Source organism: Gouania willdenowi, chromosome 24 (assembly GCF_900634775.1).
Source record: "Gouania willdenowi chromosome 24, fGouWil2.1, whole genome shotgun sequence".
Taxonomy (NCBI): domain Eukaryota; kingdom Metazoa; phylum Chordata; class Actinopteri; order Blenniiformes; family Gobiesocidae; genus Gouania; species Gouania willdenowi.
The window spans coordinates 13,190,707-13,208,370 of record NC_041066.1 but is presented as its reverse complement, the minus strand read 5'-3'; the positions used below and the strand labels follow the sequence as shown (position 1 = coordinate 13,208,370).

Here is a 17,664-nt window from a genome sequence, read left to right as displayed (position 1 = left end):
GAGATAGTATATGGTAATTTTGACTTAGTATATTTTATTTATTTATTGGTTTATTTAACAGGGACAGTGTACACTAATATATCCAGATAGAAAAAAGCCAGAATATATTTTTTTGTATTTGGACTTGTTGAAATGTCACCCTGTATGCAATAAAATATACAGTGAAAAAATGTAGCTACATGACATAATAACATATCACGCTTTCATATTATAAATAAATATAATAGAAATGGTATGTATATATATATATAAATTAAAAATGATGAGATATCTCAACTACATTTTTTTAGTTATTATTGTTATACTTTTCCTAGTATGTTTTTTAAACTAACTAACTAACTAACTAACTAACTAACTAACTAACTAAAATACTGATCAAAGCTGACTGGCAAACGATGGTTTAAACCAGTAATAAACGACCTTATACATTATATGCATTTATTTGCATGTGAAAGCGTAAAGTGTATTATTTATGACATTGTGAAATTCACTCATGCACTTTCCACAACATGGTTGGTTGAGTGTAAAGTGAGCAAAATCGTTTGAAGTCCACGATATTTTTCAGGTGATCATAAAGTTGCTGCTGAATGCTGTTCAGTCAGTAGGAATGGGGCTAATAAAATCAAGATGGAGAGAAGAAGAAGACAAAAAAAAAAAAACATCTATAGATCTACAGCTTCATCTGCTGGAGGCTTTGTAAAGTACAGGGTGGTGAGGACCGGTCGTCTTTGTCCATCATAGCATTTGGTACATCATCAAAGACTTGATGAGTGGAGTTCCATATAAACAAGATCCCTTAGGTAAGAAGAAGAAGAAGAAGAAAAAGAAAAAGAAAAAGAAGAAGAAGAAGAAGAAGAAGAAAAAGAAAAAGAAAAAGAAAAAGAAAAAGAAAAAGAAGAAGAAGAAGAAGAAGAAGAAGAAGAAGAAGAAGAAGAAGAAGAAGAAGAAGAAGAAGAAAAAGAAAAGAAGAAGAAGAAGCTCTAATTATTACTATTAACAACAACAAAAAATATAGATAGATAGATAGATAGATAGATAGATAGATAGATAGATAGATAGATAGATAGATAGATAGATAGATAGATAGATAGATAGATAGATAGATAGATAGTTTCTAACATTTGTGGGCGGGGATTTGCAGGCTGAATCTGGCAACCCTGACTCCAAACACTGCACGCAGAGCGACGGACCAACTGAGGGATGAGAAGGACGGAGACAACGCAGATGGACATTGATTCTAACCTGTAAAGTAAGACACATTCCCGTGTCGTAGTGTGGTTTAGACGTTATTCGGTGGTAAAATATGGTTGAAAAATCGTGTTTTCTTTTCATTGTTTGTGCCACAGCGGGCAGCTCGTACGGTCGTTTAGTTAGCTGTTATGCTAGCTGTGTTTAGCGATAACACAACAACAGAAAACAGACGCAGTGGTCTGTCACTGTGTAGTTTTTTTTATGTGTGTGTTGGGCAAGCTTATAGCATTTTAATACAATACTGGGGGTCAAGCCTGAGCAAAGCTTGGGGTCGCTACTACACTACACTACACCCTCCCTCCCTCCTACAGTTCTCTTGTTAGACGGTCAGCTGTTGTTGTTATGGCTGCTGATGACACCAGGGTTGGGGGTCAATTACATTTTTCAATTACAATTACGCCTTCAATTATCCATGTTCAGTTACAACTTAATCAAGCTTATGATGACCAATTACAATTATTATTTTTCGCCTTAAAGTCAATTGCAATTACTCAGCTTTTAATAAAGAAAGTGTCTATTCGTGCGGTTGCCGTACGGACAACCGACGGTGCTATTGGTACGTTTACCGGAGTACCAATAGCACCTTAGTTTTAAGGTTAGGTTTAGGGTTAGGGTTAGGTTATAACCCTATATCTCAACAATTTTTAGGGGTAGGTTTAGTCTTAGTCATGTGACCTAAACTGGCAAATGACTGACCTCATCACGTGACCTAAACTGATCAATGAGGGGCGCAGCGTACGAATAGAATGTTGGTATATTGAAAGGACAACTTTTCGGATAGTCACTGCCTTAAATATCTGTCTTAAATCAGCTAATATACACTAAAACATATTATCTATCATTAAATTTGTTTGTTATATCTTGGTTACCTTGTTTTTGCTTCCTAATCAATGAAAAATAATGGATTTATTATTATTATTATTATTATTATTTCTACAGTCTTTTTTTCTATCGTTCGGATTAGGAAGATATTTTTTAGCGTCATCTAAAATATGATCAGATCTTTAAAATGAATCCCAATTTCTGGTTAATTTCAATAAATAGTTCCCATGTAAAGCTCATATTTTTGATTATTTCCAAAATTCCCAAGCTTAAGGTCTCTTCATTTCTTTGTATAGTTTGTGACAATGGCTTTGGCAATGTATTGAACTAATTAATGTACATTGTATTATTCTATGCTTATTAGGGATGTGAAAAAAAAATAGTTGATTTCACAATATATCGCGATTTTTTTGGGTGGCGATTTTAAATTAATTTATTTTTTTGGGATATTTAATCAACATTTTTGTGTATTTGTGTAATATTTAAGTGATTACAACTAGGGATGTCCCGATACAACTTTTTTCACTTCCGATATGATATCGATATTGCAGCCTTGCGTAACGGCCGATACCGATATTGATCCGATACGGTATCAGCACTAATCATACATACTTTTATTACTTATTTTGTAGCGTGGAATGTTAGAAAAGGCTTGATCAAGTGATGTTAGTCAAACAGAGAACAATAGTCAGCAACAGTAGATTACTGTGTTGGAGTGTGAACCACAGTCACCTATGTATAGAAGTGCTGGAGCGGGAAATTTTATCGGCGCGCTTCTATCGGCAATTTTAGACGCAGTCCAATAAAATTCAATATTCGTTTTCTGGCTGATATCGGACCGATATCAATATCACCTCTATTTACAATGCTTTTAATGTGTTGCAATGGTTACTTGATGCACTTGATTTTATGATGGCAGTGTGTAATGCCTGCAATATTTATGTATGCACAGGAATTTTATTTTCATATAATCTGTTTAGATCACAATAGGAAAAATTATTTTTTCTTATTGTTGTACATTATCAGTAACTCGGGGTGATTTCATCATTAATGTTCTCACTTACAGTTGTTACAATGCAGTCATTATGTTGTCATGGTTACTTTGAGACTACTACACAGTAGTTTCAGTGAAAAGAAACGTGTTGCATTTTATTTTATGATGGCAGTGTGTAACACTGCATTTTCCTTTTTTCAGTGAAAATGTGCAAAAACACTAATAATAATAAATGATAAATAGGATGATTTGAAGCAAATAGTTTTGATTCAATATGTCCTCTGAATGATCAATATCTTCTGATGAACATATACAGCAACTTGAGTTTTCATCTCTATGTTTATTTTGATATTGACAACTGGGTAGAATAACGCGATAATATCGTATTGTGACCCAAGTATCGTGATATGTATTGTATTGCAACATCCTTGCCAATACTCACCACAAATGCTTATGTGTGTACAAATTGAAGTACTATATAGACTATCAGACATTGTGAGTGATAAATGTTGTGTGTTTTGTTGACGACAGGCTGTTGACGTTGGGGTTCTGACTTCTACTGCTCAGAGAGAACAGAGCCATGGAGGCTCGCTTTGGTAACATTGTGTTCAGTTCGAAGTTTGACTCTGGGAACTTGGCACGGGTGGAGAAGGTGGAGAATGGCATCTCCAGTCCTCCATCTGATACAGCTTCTCCTGGGTCAGGCCTCACCTCCGATTATGAGTTCAATGTGTGGACACAGCCAGACTGTGCTGGAACAGAGCATGAGAATGGAAACAGGTAGTTGGACATCAGTGACTTGTGTTTTAAGCAAAGAAAATACTAAGACGAGGGCTTCTACTATATGGCTGTGTTCAAAGTCTCATACTAACATATTACATACTCAATGAGTATATACTGTCTACTATATACTATTAGTATGATTAGGATGGACAGTTCCCACTCAAGTATACTTTCACATTTTCCCTTATTTTGGTGGATCCTTGCATATGAAACCGTTCTTTTCCGCTGACCTTTTCTACCTCCACAAAAGTCTTAAGGGACTGATATAATTTAGTATTTTGGACAGTAATGCTCTAAACTTTTCATTTATATTTGAAATAACTACCTCATGTGTAGTTAAAACAAAAAAAAAATGTATTATTTTGTGGATTTAGTTGAATGTTTTACAATAAAATAAAATTGGAACATTCAAGGTGTATGCTCCATGATTAAAAAAAATAGGGATTGGCCAAAGTCGGAATCGGCCGGTCAGGCTTTTTAAAAAATCGGTCATTGGCCAAAAAATTGCAATCGGTGCACCCCTACAATTCATAAAAGAGTTAAAAACTAATGGAAGACAAGAAGGGATGCTTTTATTTTAAAAAGGGAATGTTTGATTTTTAGCTTGAAGCCGGTCCTGGGACAATTTTACGTTCTGCTAGCAATGCATCATGGGACGTTTAAGTATCCTAGTGTGCCCACCGTGCATACTTCAAAAAAATGTTATGATGTAGTATACATCCAGGTATTTCTCATGTAGTCAATTTTTTCAAACTATCTAATGTGAACTTGCTACATACTCATTTTGACGTCAGATTTTGTATGAGTAGTACGTTAGTATGTTATTTCGAACACAGCCTCAATTGTGGTAACTTTGTCAAATTAAAACTTGCTGCCCTTTTCTTTTTAGATCATGGTTTTACTTTAATGTCCAAGGGGCAGTACCTGGAAAGTTAATGAAGATCAATGTGATGAACATGAACAATCAGAGGAAGCTCTACAGCCAAGGCATGGCTCCACTTGTTCGCACTGTACCAGGCAAAAATCGTTGGGAAAGGATTCGGGACAGACCCACAATTAAGGTACACGCGGCCAAACCAGTAAAAGATTGCTGGTGTCAGGAGTTCTACTATCTTATCCCTTCTTTTTGCTTCTTTTTTAGATTGTGGATAGCCAGTTTGTCCTTACGTTCACTCACCGAATTTCGGAGGTGCGAAAGGCGACTACGTACTTCTCCTTCTGCTACCCTTTCTCGTACACCGAGTGTCAGGAAATGTTGCAACAGTTGGATAGAAGCTTTCCTAATGCTGCTCAACTCAGTCCGAGCAGGTGAGGAACAACCATAATGCTAATGTGCAGTTTTAGGTATTAATGCAAGTAACGCATTATTACCTAGATCAGTAGTACTTAACCTTTTTAGCCTGTGACCTCCAAAATAAAGGTGCCAGAGACCGGGGACCCCCACTGTACCTGAAGGTGGTTGAACACGGACATGAACAGTCATGTAGAGACAGGACCATCTATAAGGGGGAATAAAGGGGGGAGCTTTTTGGGGTCCATCCATAAAATCAGCAAAATGATGGTCCATTGTTCTATGAATCTGTGATAACCACATTTATTTATTTATCTGAATAATATCCACTGTTATTCAGGAAGTTTAGTATTATTTGCGCCATAGTATATAGTCATCTTAAAGATGTAAATCCTTGATTTAATCAGAAATGAAATGGGTTAAAAGTCACCAAAAGTGGTGAAATGGGATTTTAAAAACCACATAAAATGGTTAAAAGTTGCAAACTAGAGTGGCCAAAAACCGACAGAAAAAGTGGTAAAAAGGGTTCAAAGTGTCAATATTGGGTTAAAAGTGGCAGAAAAAAAGTAGGAATAATTAGTTTAAACTTGCAAATAATGGGCATGAACAATGGTGAATGTGGTTGAATTTGCAAAAAATAAGCATGAAATATGGTGAAAAGAGGTTAAAAGTGACAATATTGGGTCAACATATGTGACATTAGGTGGGAAAAGTGGTGTGAAGGGTTTATACGTGCTGAAAAATTGGAGATGTGTAACAACAAATTAAAAGGAGCTAAAATATGGCAAGAATAAGTGATGAAAATAGGTTAAAATATGTAAGTAGTTGCAGATAAAGGTTAAAAATAAACAAAATTGGGCTCAAAATGTTCAGAAATTATTCTTAGTTTTTTGAAGGCATCTGGCGATCCTCTCCCAGTGTCTCATGGCCCCAAATGGGGTCCTGACCCCCCAGTGTTTAGAACCACTGACTTGGCTAATGCAAGGATGGGGTGTTTCTTTTCATTTTTACAATTCAAATTATTTCCCCTCCAGCACACCAGACACAGTCTACTACTACAGAGAGTTACTGTGCCACTCTGTGGATGGCAACAGGGTCGACCTCATCACTGTGACAAACTGCAATGGGATGCAGGAGGAGAGAGAAGCCCGTCTACCGCAGCTATTTCCAGACACCAACACTCCCAGGCCTCATGTCTTCTCATGCAAGAGGGTAAAAGCAGCCAGCAGCCCTACCTTTGTTTTTTTTTTGTTGTAAAGCAGTTAAGCTTCTCTTGGTCTTAATGTCGGTTCTTGTGTTTCTTTAGGTGTTTTTTCTCAGCAGCCGAGTTCACCCCGGGGAAACGCCATCTTCTTTTGTGTTCAATGGCTTCCTGAACTTCATCCTCAGGAGAGACGACCCTCGAGCACATGCACTACGTGACATGTTTGTTTTTAAGCTCATTCCAATGCTCAACCCCGATGGAGTTGTTCGTGGACACTACAGGTAGGGCTGGGCAATATGGACCAGAACTCATATTTCAATATTTTTTTCACAAAATGGCGATATACGATATAAATCTCAAAAATTTAAATTTAAATTAAGTCTGACCAGAAAGACAATTCAATGTTAAATTTGCTGATGCAAAATTCCACACAGGCACATTTATTAACAAACAGCTGCATAATATGTGTCACTTTTGGCTTTGTCTCCTATAGGGAACAGCACGTGTGAGTGAGTTCTGTAGTGAGGCTTGTTTAGGGGAAGGTCTGGGTTAGGATGTGTTTAGAAATCCATTTAACTGTGCTTTTCATGCTGTTCTGAGAGGTAGTGAAAGCAGCGACTCCTATATATATATATATATAGGTGATATTGTAATTTTCTTTATTGCAAAAATATAAAACTCGATATATATTACCCAGGCTAAGTTTTTCAGTCACTATGGGACACTCAGTGACCAAAAACAATAGAAAAGTTACATTATACTTGTTAATATTAACCTGGGTTTGTCTTAAAGCTGTTAATTTTTCTGGTAATGTTGGTTATCTTTAATGTTATTTTATTTATGGAGTCTAACACTGACTTTATTCATAGTAGATACGTGTTGTTTGTAATGGAGATGGTCTCATATCGCTGTGGATCATTAAAGTTAGGATGTTTATTATTTATCCATTGTCATTCTGTCATTATGACCACATTTAACAATATGTAAAATCTGGCACCAAGTCATCACTAACAGGTCTTTTAAGTCCAGGATGCGCGTGTTCACCACATAACACTGTGTTCCATTACCACCTGGCTTCATGCTCATCAATATTCTGCAGGTCATGAGGAGGTCAGAAAGCTGGGTCAGATGACTTGCACTGACTTCTTTATGTCACTGTGTCAGTGGTAGTGACGTATATAAAAAAAGAACAATGAAATAAATGGAACAGATGAAATGTGGGGGTTCATTGAGAAACAAGCCTGACATAATTGAGTCAAATTTCATAAAGATCAATCAATTACGAACAGAAATATACTTTTAGGAATTTTCACCAATGATGAAAGATGGAGGTTTTTTGATTTTCAAACTGATCCAGAATTAGTATATTTTTCCAGGATCCCCTTCAATCTTTTATAGTCTAAGGTCTATTTTTTGGTTAAAGTTTGTCAAAATTTGTTACGTACTTTTGACGTAAACCTGCTAACAGTCAAACAAATAAAGTGAAAATATGACCTCTGTAGCAATGGTAATAATGCAGTGGTTCCCAACCTTTTTTGGATTGTGACCCCATTTTTATGTGTATGTTTTTTTTTTTTTTTCTTCTCTTTATACTGCATTTTATTTGAACTCGATTTAGATTTCAGAAACTGAATGTATAGCATACAGTTGTTTACGTTTGTGTGTTGTGTTTTAATTTGAAAGGGAATAATAATTAAACATATATTGAATTAGTAATAATTTTGAACACATTCCAGGTGACCCCACATGACCGCAAGATTAAAAAACACTGTGATAATGACATTATTTTTTGTATGTGCATCCCAATATGCTGCTTATGTGGAGTATTGACACTAAATGCATCGCCTGTGTTTAAACTTCATCGTGTTGACGTTTCTTTTTTCCTGTATTCTCTTGTAGAACTGATTCCAGAGGAGTGAACCTGAACAGACAGTACCTAAACCCCAACCCTGAGCTGCATCCTTCCATTTATGCAGCCAAAACACTGCTACTCTACCATCACGTGCACAACCGCTTAAATCAAACACACTCTAACAGCTCCTCTAACAGTGTTTCACATGGATGCACACAGCCCTCCCCCTTAAACAATAAACCCTCCAACCAGCATCCGGCTCCTGCCCTCACCGCCCTCGAAGTCAGCTTGAACCAACGGAATACAGAGAAGGATGGGAATCCAGCGCTCCCACTGGTTCCCATGGTAACAGAGGAAAGCACATGGCTGACCAAAGATGTGGAAAAAGCATCTGTTCCTGTAGATGTAGCAGCACCACAGGTGGAGGAGCCGAAACCAGTGCCTCCCAAGGAAGGGGGAGTGGCTTATTACGTAGACCTTCATGGCCATGCCTCCAAACGGGGATGCTTCATGTATGGGAATAATCTTCCTGATGAGAGCCAGCAGGTAAAATCAAAACCACACTGGAATCAGTCGGTTTGTAAACTACGACAGCCATCAGAAATGTCTTCAATGTTTTTCTATTTCCTGTTTCTACAGGTGGAGAACATGCTGTACCCCAAACTGATCGCTGTGAACTCTGCACATTTTGACTTCATTGGCTGCAACTTCACTGAGAAAAACATGTACGCTCGAGATAAGAGAGACGGCCAGTCAAAAGAAGGCAGTGGGCGGGTCGCCATTCACAAAGCCATCGGGCTGCTTCATAGGTCAGAAATCATCACGTTGGCACCAGTAAAGCAGTGTTCAATGGATGGGTTAGATCAGATGTAGAAATCAGATTCCAGTATTAGGGTTTAAAGTTTACAGTATGATGTTGATATAAGATTTATTAACTAAGAGCTTTTTTTTCTCCTTTAGTTACACTTTAGAGTGCAACTACAACACAGGTAAAACCATGAACAGCATCCCACCAGCCTGTCACGACAACGGACGGGCGACCCCACCCCCACCATCGTCATTCCCTCCAAAATACACTCCGGAAATATTTGAGCAGGTGGGACACCAAGCATTAAAATATTTTTAGACAAACGCTTTCTACATAGGTTATAGTTTTAGCTTCATAGTTTTTACTATTGGATTATTGGTTACTGTCAAATATTCTGTAATTTATTTTAAAACTTTGATAAAATGTATCTTAAGAATCACATTTTTACACCAAATTAGATTTTTATCAAATGTGAGGCACTTGAATTTTGTATATTATAATGTAATCGGATAAATTAAAATAAAATAAATAAATAAAATGCGTATGTTAGTAGTAACTCATTAGGGTGTGCATTCTCATGGATCTGACGATATAATATGATTCACAATTTTGTATTTCACAATCCCATATATCCGGATACTAAACAGTAAGATATACAGTATATTACAATAGTAAAAATTACGAATTTCACCTTTACAAGTACAATATGATATGAAATACAATTTATTACATTTTTTTAACTTGCGGGATCAAGTAATTACTAACTGTACCAGTAATTCAAGTACCAATAAAAAAAAAAAGTATGTTTATCAAACTGTTAAATTATCTTTTATGAAATAAAAAAGTTTAACTTTTGATTCAACAACAGATTCTGTTAGCACAATTTAATGTTTTTTTCATTACAAAAACAAGTTTAAAAAAAAATCGATTTGGACATTTTTTGGATCAATGCAATTATCACAGAAATATATTTCAGAATTGATTTTTTTCTTACACCCTTAGTCACGATATGATATATCCCCATACTAAACGGTTTACATTGCAATATTAATAATTACACATTTCATCTTTACAAGTATCAAATGGTATGAAATTACAATTTATTAAAAATTTTTAAACAAGTAAATGGTAACTAACTGTAATTCAAGTACCAAAATCAAAAACAATTGGTATGTTTATCAAACTGTCAAATAAAATTTTTCAAAAAAAGTTCAACTTTTCCTTCTACAACAGATTCTGATTCTGTTAAGTTCTTAAATTCTTAAAAAAGTAACTACATACATCTATTAAAGTGTCCAGTATGTTTTCTGAAAATGAAGTGTAATAAACTTCCAAGCTTAAATACACTGAGGAGTGAGGTAGTTCCCTGTGGTTCACTGACACCTATTGACTCAGCGTTTACGTGCTATGCATATGTTGGCACAATTAATTAGTTTTTTTGTTAAAAATCGATTTGGACATTTTTTGGATCGATACAATAATCGTGAGGTGAAATATCGCAATATATTGCCTTAGTAACTCAGTTCTGTTGTGTTCCAGGTGGGCCGAGCTGTTGCTATTTCGGCCCTGGACATGGCGGAGCGCAACCCCTGGCCACGACTTGTGCTGTCCGAACACAACTGCCTCACCAACCTCAGAGCCTGGATCCTCAAACATGTCCGCAACACCAAAGGTTTGCACGCGCACATCAACGCTCATCCAGGAACACACCACGATAGCACCAAGCTTTCACCTCCCAAGAGCTTCAACAAGTGAGTTCAACACATTTCTCGTTACTTTTTCACAGTTGTGTCATGAGTTGTTTTCTGTTTGTGTCGCTTTTCCAAGCAGCTGTTTGACCGGATCGGCGTCGGAGAACACTTTCCACCGCGTTCGCTGCAACAGTCACAGCAGCAGCAGCCAGACACCCTCCCCCAAGATGCACAACTCACCGAGCTTCACTTTCGGCTGCACTCCGCCCCGAACACACACGCTGCAGAACAGCACACATACCAGTGGACGTGGAAGCAATAAGATACTGGGCCCAGTTCGAGGTAAGTTGATCCTCCTGTTGTTCTGCCTGCCTGCGATGCTGGGTTTTGATACATGGTATCAGTTGTTTGTCTTGTGTTGTCCTTTTTCTCTCACTGCGTATGATTTAATGACGGTTAAAGCAACCGTTGAGTAATTGTGTCACATTTCAGCTTGTGTTTATATTGTGTCTGTGGTTCTGCTGTAGTGCTAGGGCTTATAAAATGTACGAAAGACCTACGTGATTGGAACACAGCGCCAAATACTTTTAGCTCATGAGGTCAATTCCCAGTTTCAATAATTTATTGGAATTTTGTGAAAAGATTTATAAGTTAAATCACTTTTTTAAAACTTTTTATAAAACACAAGCAACCTGTAATGTCTCAAGAACGCTCTCGGGCACGTGAGCCTTTTCCACAAATGGCCCCTGACGTCTCAAAAAATTCAGAATTTTTTTCCAATAGTTCCGTGATCAATCAATAGGCACACTGTAAATATTTAGTTTGATCGGATGAATACGCCTTGAGATATGGCCAGTTTAGCTCCACCTACTCTCTCAGAATAAATGCTATATACATCCTATCTGGTGGACATTCCAGCCCCTCAAAATTGTACGTTTTATTTGAAGTATTTCCACTCTTGATAAAATAATTTATCCTGCAGGTGTATTTTCTACATCCCTCCATTTACATGATTCCTAATGTCTGTGCATGTTTAAAGCACTTAACTTTTCATCAATGGGTGTTTCTGATTTATCTTATTCCAAATTAAATTGTCAATCACTTGTGAGCACATTTCCTGTGTGCGTTTGTGTGTGCGTGTTCCCTTTGTAGATACTAAACCTCAGGAGAAGAGACGCCCCACCCACCATCGTTCCATCCTTCGATCTCCCTCCAACAGCCACCCACCTGCCCACCCTCCACCTCCCTCACCTCCTTCTTCCTCCTCCTCCTCATCCTCAGTGTGTGCAGTGGGCTCCTGTCCCCTCCCGGCCTCCGTTAGTATAAAAGGTCTGTACTCCCTTCAGTCCCCCGGCGTCTCCGCCTTGCTCCCCTCTCTGCAGGCTCGGCCCCACCCTGGGGTGCTCTCCAAGCTGAGCCCTGCTTGTTCACAGCCGCCCATTGGTCAGCAGCAACACACCTGAGCCCACAGCGGACTGAAGCTAACGCTAACACTTGGTTTAATGGTGTTTGTGTGAGTGCACTGAGGAGCTGTCCTCAGTGCGTGCTTAACAACACAATTGTTTACTTACATTAAAGTATCTCTTCATAGAAATCTGTATAAGTTAGGTGTGTGTGGTACCTTTGTGTCTTAAACAACATTGGTGCTAGCTCGACCACTTTACAAATTCTTCACATTCCTGTTTACATCACGTGTTTACCGCTATGTGCTTTACCAGCCAGTCGTTAGCTTTTTATTACAACCAGGATACATGCACCTAGGCATAAAGAGTAACTTAATGCAAGGTTTTGGCTGACATGCCACTAGTGCGAAATTTAAATAATGCCTTGTTTATAGGCCGGGCTCCTGAAGCAGTTAAAGGTGCAGTCTGTAACTTTCAGATCCCTCCCTCCCCGTTGCTCTCTTGCCCTGCCTCCAAAGTCCCTCCCTCAGAGGAGCTAACAAGCTAACGTTAGCCTGACAGCAACATCACAGTAATATAACATGCACTGTTAAAAGCATATTACTGCAGCCCTTCTCTCTCTCTCAATGTGCACACACCAATCTATCAGCAGCAGCACCGTAACAACACAGTGTCATAGTGGAATATGGTAGAAACAAGCATGTGCAGGTGGAGACCTTTAATTTAAATGTTTGATACTGTTCCCAGTATCAATTGTTGGCCTTTAATCAGCCTATAGAAAACTAGTATGGACATGGTACTTCATCATTGGTCAAAACTTGGCAAATACAACCAAGCGGTCTTCCAGCATTTTGTTTCGTAATATCGTTACGAGCCCAACTCTAAATACTAACATCATTTGCAATATATATTAACTCATTCCCAATATGCATTGCATTTAGAGACCAGTGAATATATTCCCTTTAATGTTTGGAAACGAAAGCATCATTCAATCAGGCTTTTGTGCTGTTTCTTTCTATCATAAAACAAAACAAAAAAAGATTAACCTAACTGGTTTTCGGTGTTGAGTACCTGTGATCATATATGCAGCTGTTTGTTCTGAGTTAACGGTAAACATAATTCAGAATCACAGAAATTAGTTGTTGTCTTTTGAGTTTGTGGTGAAAACCAACAGATATTTTTGTCCACTTTTATTGTATGAAAACAATAGTTAAATTAAAGGTCAAAATGAATGCTGTTAAATTTCATTTCCCTCACTCTGATTGGATAATAGTACAGTGTAAGTTACTTGAGTTGTTTTGAATTAATTTAAAGTTTTTTTTTTAATTTGGTCCATTAATGCTCTATTCAAGAGAAAACCAATTTACGTTTACTGGAGCAGATAAACGTGTTTTCTACTGTAACTTGCAGATCATTGATAGCTACAGTTGCAGTCTTTAGTAGTTGTTCAACTACTCAACATAATGTCTTTAAAAAAAATAAAATGAAAAAAATGAAGATTTATTTATCAGGGGTTTGATGAGAGCCATTTATTGTGCACAAAATTGATCCATGTTGAGTATCCTTTAAAGGCACTTATTTGTAAATGCAGGTTAAAATGGAACAACAGTTCTGGGGCTTCTAAGAAGTGAGTGGTTGATGTTTGCTCCAGTGTAAAGGTCTGTTTACTTATACTGGAATTCTGCCCACAACAATATGACAACCTGATGGAAAACTGGGTACATTTAGAAACTGCAAAATTCCTCAATTATCTAGGCATTTATTATAAGTTATTACCACTATTATAGACTTTTTCCAGAAAATAATACATTTAGCATTGTGGTGGCACAATGACTGACATTATATAGATTATTTACTGTATTCTTTCAATTATTTATTGAACTAGAATTCAGTTTAAGAGTTGTTCTTTGGTGTTTCTTGGTTACATCTTCTTTGAGATCACAGCACATTAGTCTATTTCGATGCTTTTATGCGACTATATTCTCTATATTCTGTGCCTGCTGCTATTAGCCGAGGGTAGAACGTAATCCACTCTCAGTGCCCTGCAAACATCTGTGCCTCTACTTTAAATGTCCTGTGCTTTCTCACTGTAATCTGTGATGTCCTGAGTCTCATTGTTCTGTGAAAAAGAAGAAGATGATGAACAGCTTCAGGTTGAAACACTGTCTGTGCTCCTGATGAGATTTGTGCTTTTTTTCTTCAATGTGGTGCTAATCTTCTATACTTGACTGTGATTATATGTTCGTCTCTGTTGATGTCGTCCCCAATATGGCGCATGTTGAATGTGCTGCTGTCTTTTACTTCAACGTCTGGAATAAAAACGTCTGTGTGGGTCCTCTACTCTCCTCTGACTCTTCCTGTGTGTAATCTTCTGCTTTCTTGTTCTATTTTAGCAAATATATCAATTGAAAGTCACGATTAAAGACATTGACGAGAAGATCCTGAATATGAGTTGACTTCATTTAAACGTTCTGCTGTGTATTCATGTGCTTTCACCTGGTTGACAGGCCTCAGCTGTCCCAACTTTCAAGCTGGTGGACAAAGTTCTTCTGGCTGGTCCAGAACGCCATTCCCAGTGCGTCCAGTTCGGCCAGGGAGAGGCTGCAGAAGTCTTCCAGTCACTCACCTCCCAACAAATGCCTGTAAAGAGGTGAGCTCATTTTGGCAGATACTTTCAAATATAGTTATGACATTTTAATGGCTTCATCTGTCACAGGCTGCTAAAGGACTGGGGTCTGAACACATCCTTTCTTCCATCAAGTTTAGCAAGTAAGTTCGACTTTTCTATCCTGTGCTTGTTTACTCAGTACTCAGATTACATTTAAAGACTATTGATTACATAGTTTAGTCATTATTGTGGAAATCTTGGACCTCAAAAGTTCAAATTAATCTGTTTTTGTCTGCAAAGTCATCTTATAACTTCACTTTCTTTGAGTTTTGACTTAATTCTTTTTACGGAAGAGGATTAGGACCACTAGAAAAAAATAGAATTAAAAAATCCAGTAGTGGAAGAAAAAAAAAATTGTAGGACACTTTTCAAAATGTTATGGTTACCTTTTTTTTTTTGTCAGTTTTTTATTTTGTTTTTTAGGCTTAATCTTTTCTTTTTTCGATCTTGATCTTTTTTTTTTTTTTCAATCTTAATTTTTTTTTTTTTGTTTATTTATTTATTATGTTAAGCTCCTCCCACACACACCACAGGTGGAGGCAGGCAGCAGTTTTCTGAGTGGCTGGAGGAAGAAACAAAACACACACAAAAAAAAAAAAAACAGAACTGGAAAAAAGTGTTAACACCAAAAACAAAATCAAGACAAAAGAGAAAAGATTAAGATAAAAAAATAAGAAAATATATATACAAAAAAAAAGATAACCATAAAAAGTTCTGTCTTTTGTTGTTTTTTTTTCTCCAGTGGCCCTAATCTTCCGTACTTTCTTATATCCACCTATAGTATTAGGATGCAAAGATGTAAGATGTACATCACGCATTTTAAAATAAATAATTGTTTAACAATAATGGTCGGGAAAAATGAGGATCTTTAACCAACTGTTGTTTATCAGGTGTGAGCTGCAACCTCACATGAGCCGCATCCCAGTCCGGAGGGTGGTGTCCACCCACACTCCCCCAACACACAAAACTAAAACTTCCCCCACCACTAAAGGACCACGATCATGTGGAGACGAGGTGTCGGCCACAACCAAGATCTGGAAGCTACTCAGGCCTGGCCTCCACAGACACCTGTCACTGTCAGGCATGTGGGCCATTTAACCATAAAAAATGTGTATTTTTTTACTAACTGGAAAGCTCACAACAAAGTCCCTGTTTCATGTGATCCAACAGGAGGAGTACCTGAGAAAGATGGCACTATTCAGCCGGCTTCCAAAGTATTAAAAAACAAGAGCTCCGACATATGTTTGCACTACAAAGACGACGCCATCATCGAAACTGCCCCAGCGATCGAAGCAAAGCTACAGCAGGTGAGAAAAATAAAATAGTGTGTATATAAGTAGTAGGGGTGTGCATTGCCATGAATCTAACAATACGATTCACAATACAGTATATCCCAATACACATCACAATATCAATAAATAGTACAAAATAATATGAAGTACAATTTATTTCATTTTTTTTTTTTTTTTTAAACGTGCAAGAATAAGTAAATGGTAACTAACTATAATTCAGTTACCTATATCAAAAACAAGCGGGATGTTTATCAAACTGTCAAATTACATTTTTCAAAATAGTTCAACTTTTGTTTCTACAACAGAAGTTCTACAATTATTATTATTATTATTTAAAAGGATGTTTTATGAAAATAAAGTGTAATAAACTTACAAGCTAAAATACATTGAGGAGGTACTTTAACGAGGTCTGATGTGGTTCACTGACACCTAGTGACCGGGCGTTTACGTGCTATGCAATCAAATGTTTTTTTTCATTAAAAAACTTGGTTAAAAAAATAGATTTTGACATTTTTTGGCTTAATATGATAATTGTTAGGGGTGAGTATTGGCAAGTATGTTGCAATACGATACGTATCGCGATACTTGGGTCACGATACGGTATTCTACCCAGTTAATATCAAAATTAAATGTAGAGATGAAAAATCAAGTTGCTGTATATGTTCATCAGAAGATATTGATCATTCAGAGGACAAATTGAGTCAAAACTATTTGCTTCAAAACATCCTATTTATTATTTATTAGTGTTTTTGCACATTTTCACTGAAGAAAAGAAAATGCAGTGTTACACACTGCCATCATAAACTCAAGTGCATCAATTAACCATTGCATTGATTAAATATTAAAAAAAAAATGGCACCCAAACAATTGTGATATATCATGAAATTTTTTTTTTTTTAATCGTGCAGTGAAATGTTGTGATATATCGCCGAATCACTTTTTTTCTTGCACCCTAAGTAAGAAGTAACACTAAACCCTGACTTGCATTTAGCTATCCATTTGTTCTTGTTTTTTGTGAAGGTTGAAGGAACTCCAGTGATTCCTGAAGCTGTAAACATGTGTGAAACACTGCCCCTGTGTGGAGAAGTTTAGGGACTTTCTTTCTTTTTTTTTGTATACAGTAAGACAGTTTTTAAGCATTTAACAGCAGTAGCCAATAATATTTAATAGAGGATTATATTGGAAATGATGTGCAATAAGAGTTATAATCATCGATTACTGCTTTCACCCCCAACCTGCTGTGAAGCACCCAGACGATGACAGAAACTTTCTCCCAATGGTGCGTCAAGTGCCTTGCTCAATGACATCGATAGTCACTTTATTTTGTAATTTCCATTATTATTTGGAAAATATGTGATACATAAACCCTTCTTACTGTACTTTACATTTGTATATTGGCCATGTTAGTGTCACAAATGTATAATATGCACTCCAAACCAAATCTGTAATGCACTGTCTAATATAATTTAGTGTGTATACCATTTTGGAAACCAGCCAATGTGAAATTAATGACTGAACAGCATCTGTACGATCTATTTTGGGTGTAGAAACAAGAGTGCAGCTGTTTAGTGTTTTTGGTAAAAGTACCGTTCACTTTTAAAGGTG

The 17,664-nt window shown here is 37.0% G+C and overlaps 1 protein-coding gene across 2 annotated transcripts; it reads left to right on the top strand.

Annotated features, from left to right (window-relative positions):
* The first annotated feature begins 1,094 nt into the window (after positions 1–1,094).
* agbl5 (AGBL carboxypeptidase 5) lies at positions 1,095–17,575 on the top strand. Of its 2 annotated transcripts, none has more exons than XM_028440124.1 (17): positions 1,095–1,244; positions 3,599–3,847; positions 4,740–4,911; positions 4,992–5,158; positions 6,176–6,353; positions 6,448–6,626; positions 8,245–8,743; positions 8,837–9,006; positions 9,158–9,293; positions 10,545–10,756; positions 10,836–11,038; positions 11,849–12,025; positions 14,607–14,749; positions 14,816–14,868; positions 15,658–15,848; positions 15,938–16,074; positions 17,080–17,575. In XM_028440124.1, exons 2-17 carry the CDS (start codon positions 3,648–3,650, stop codon positions 17,149–17,151), a joined length of 2,889 nt encoding a protein of 962 aa, XP_028295925.1. In that variant the 5' UTR covers positions 1,095–1,244; positions 3,599–3,647; the 3' UTR covers positions 17,152–17,575. The 2 variants fall into 2 exon arrangements, with proteins under 2 accessions (XP_028295925.1, XP_028295924.1); XM_028440123.1 differs by having other exon boundaries at positions 1,130–1,249.
* The last annotated feature ends 89 nt before the right edge of the window (positions 17,576–17,664 follow it).

Coding starts and splice junctions, on each gene's coding strand:
- agbl5 (XM_028440124.1), top strand. CDS start 3,648: ATGGAGGCTCGCTTTGGTAACATTGTGTTCAGTTCGAAGTTTGACTCT. Junction 4,912..4,991: donor GGGACAGACCCACAATTAAG/GTACACGCGGCC, acceptor CTTCTTTTTTAG/ATTGTGGATAGCCAGTTTGT. Junction 6,354..6,447: donor ATGTCTTCTCATGCAAGAGG/GTAAAAGCAGCC, acceptor GTGTTTCTTTAG/GTGTTTTTTCTCAGCAGCCG.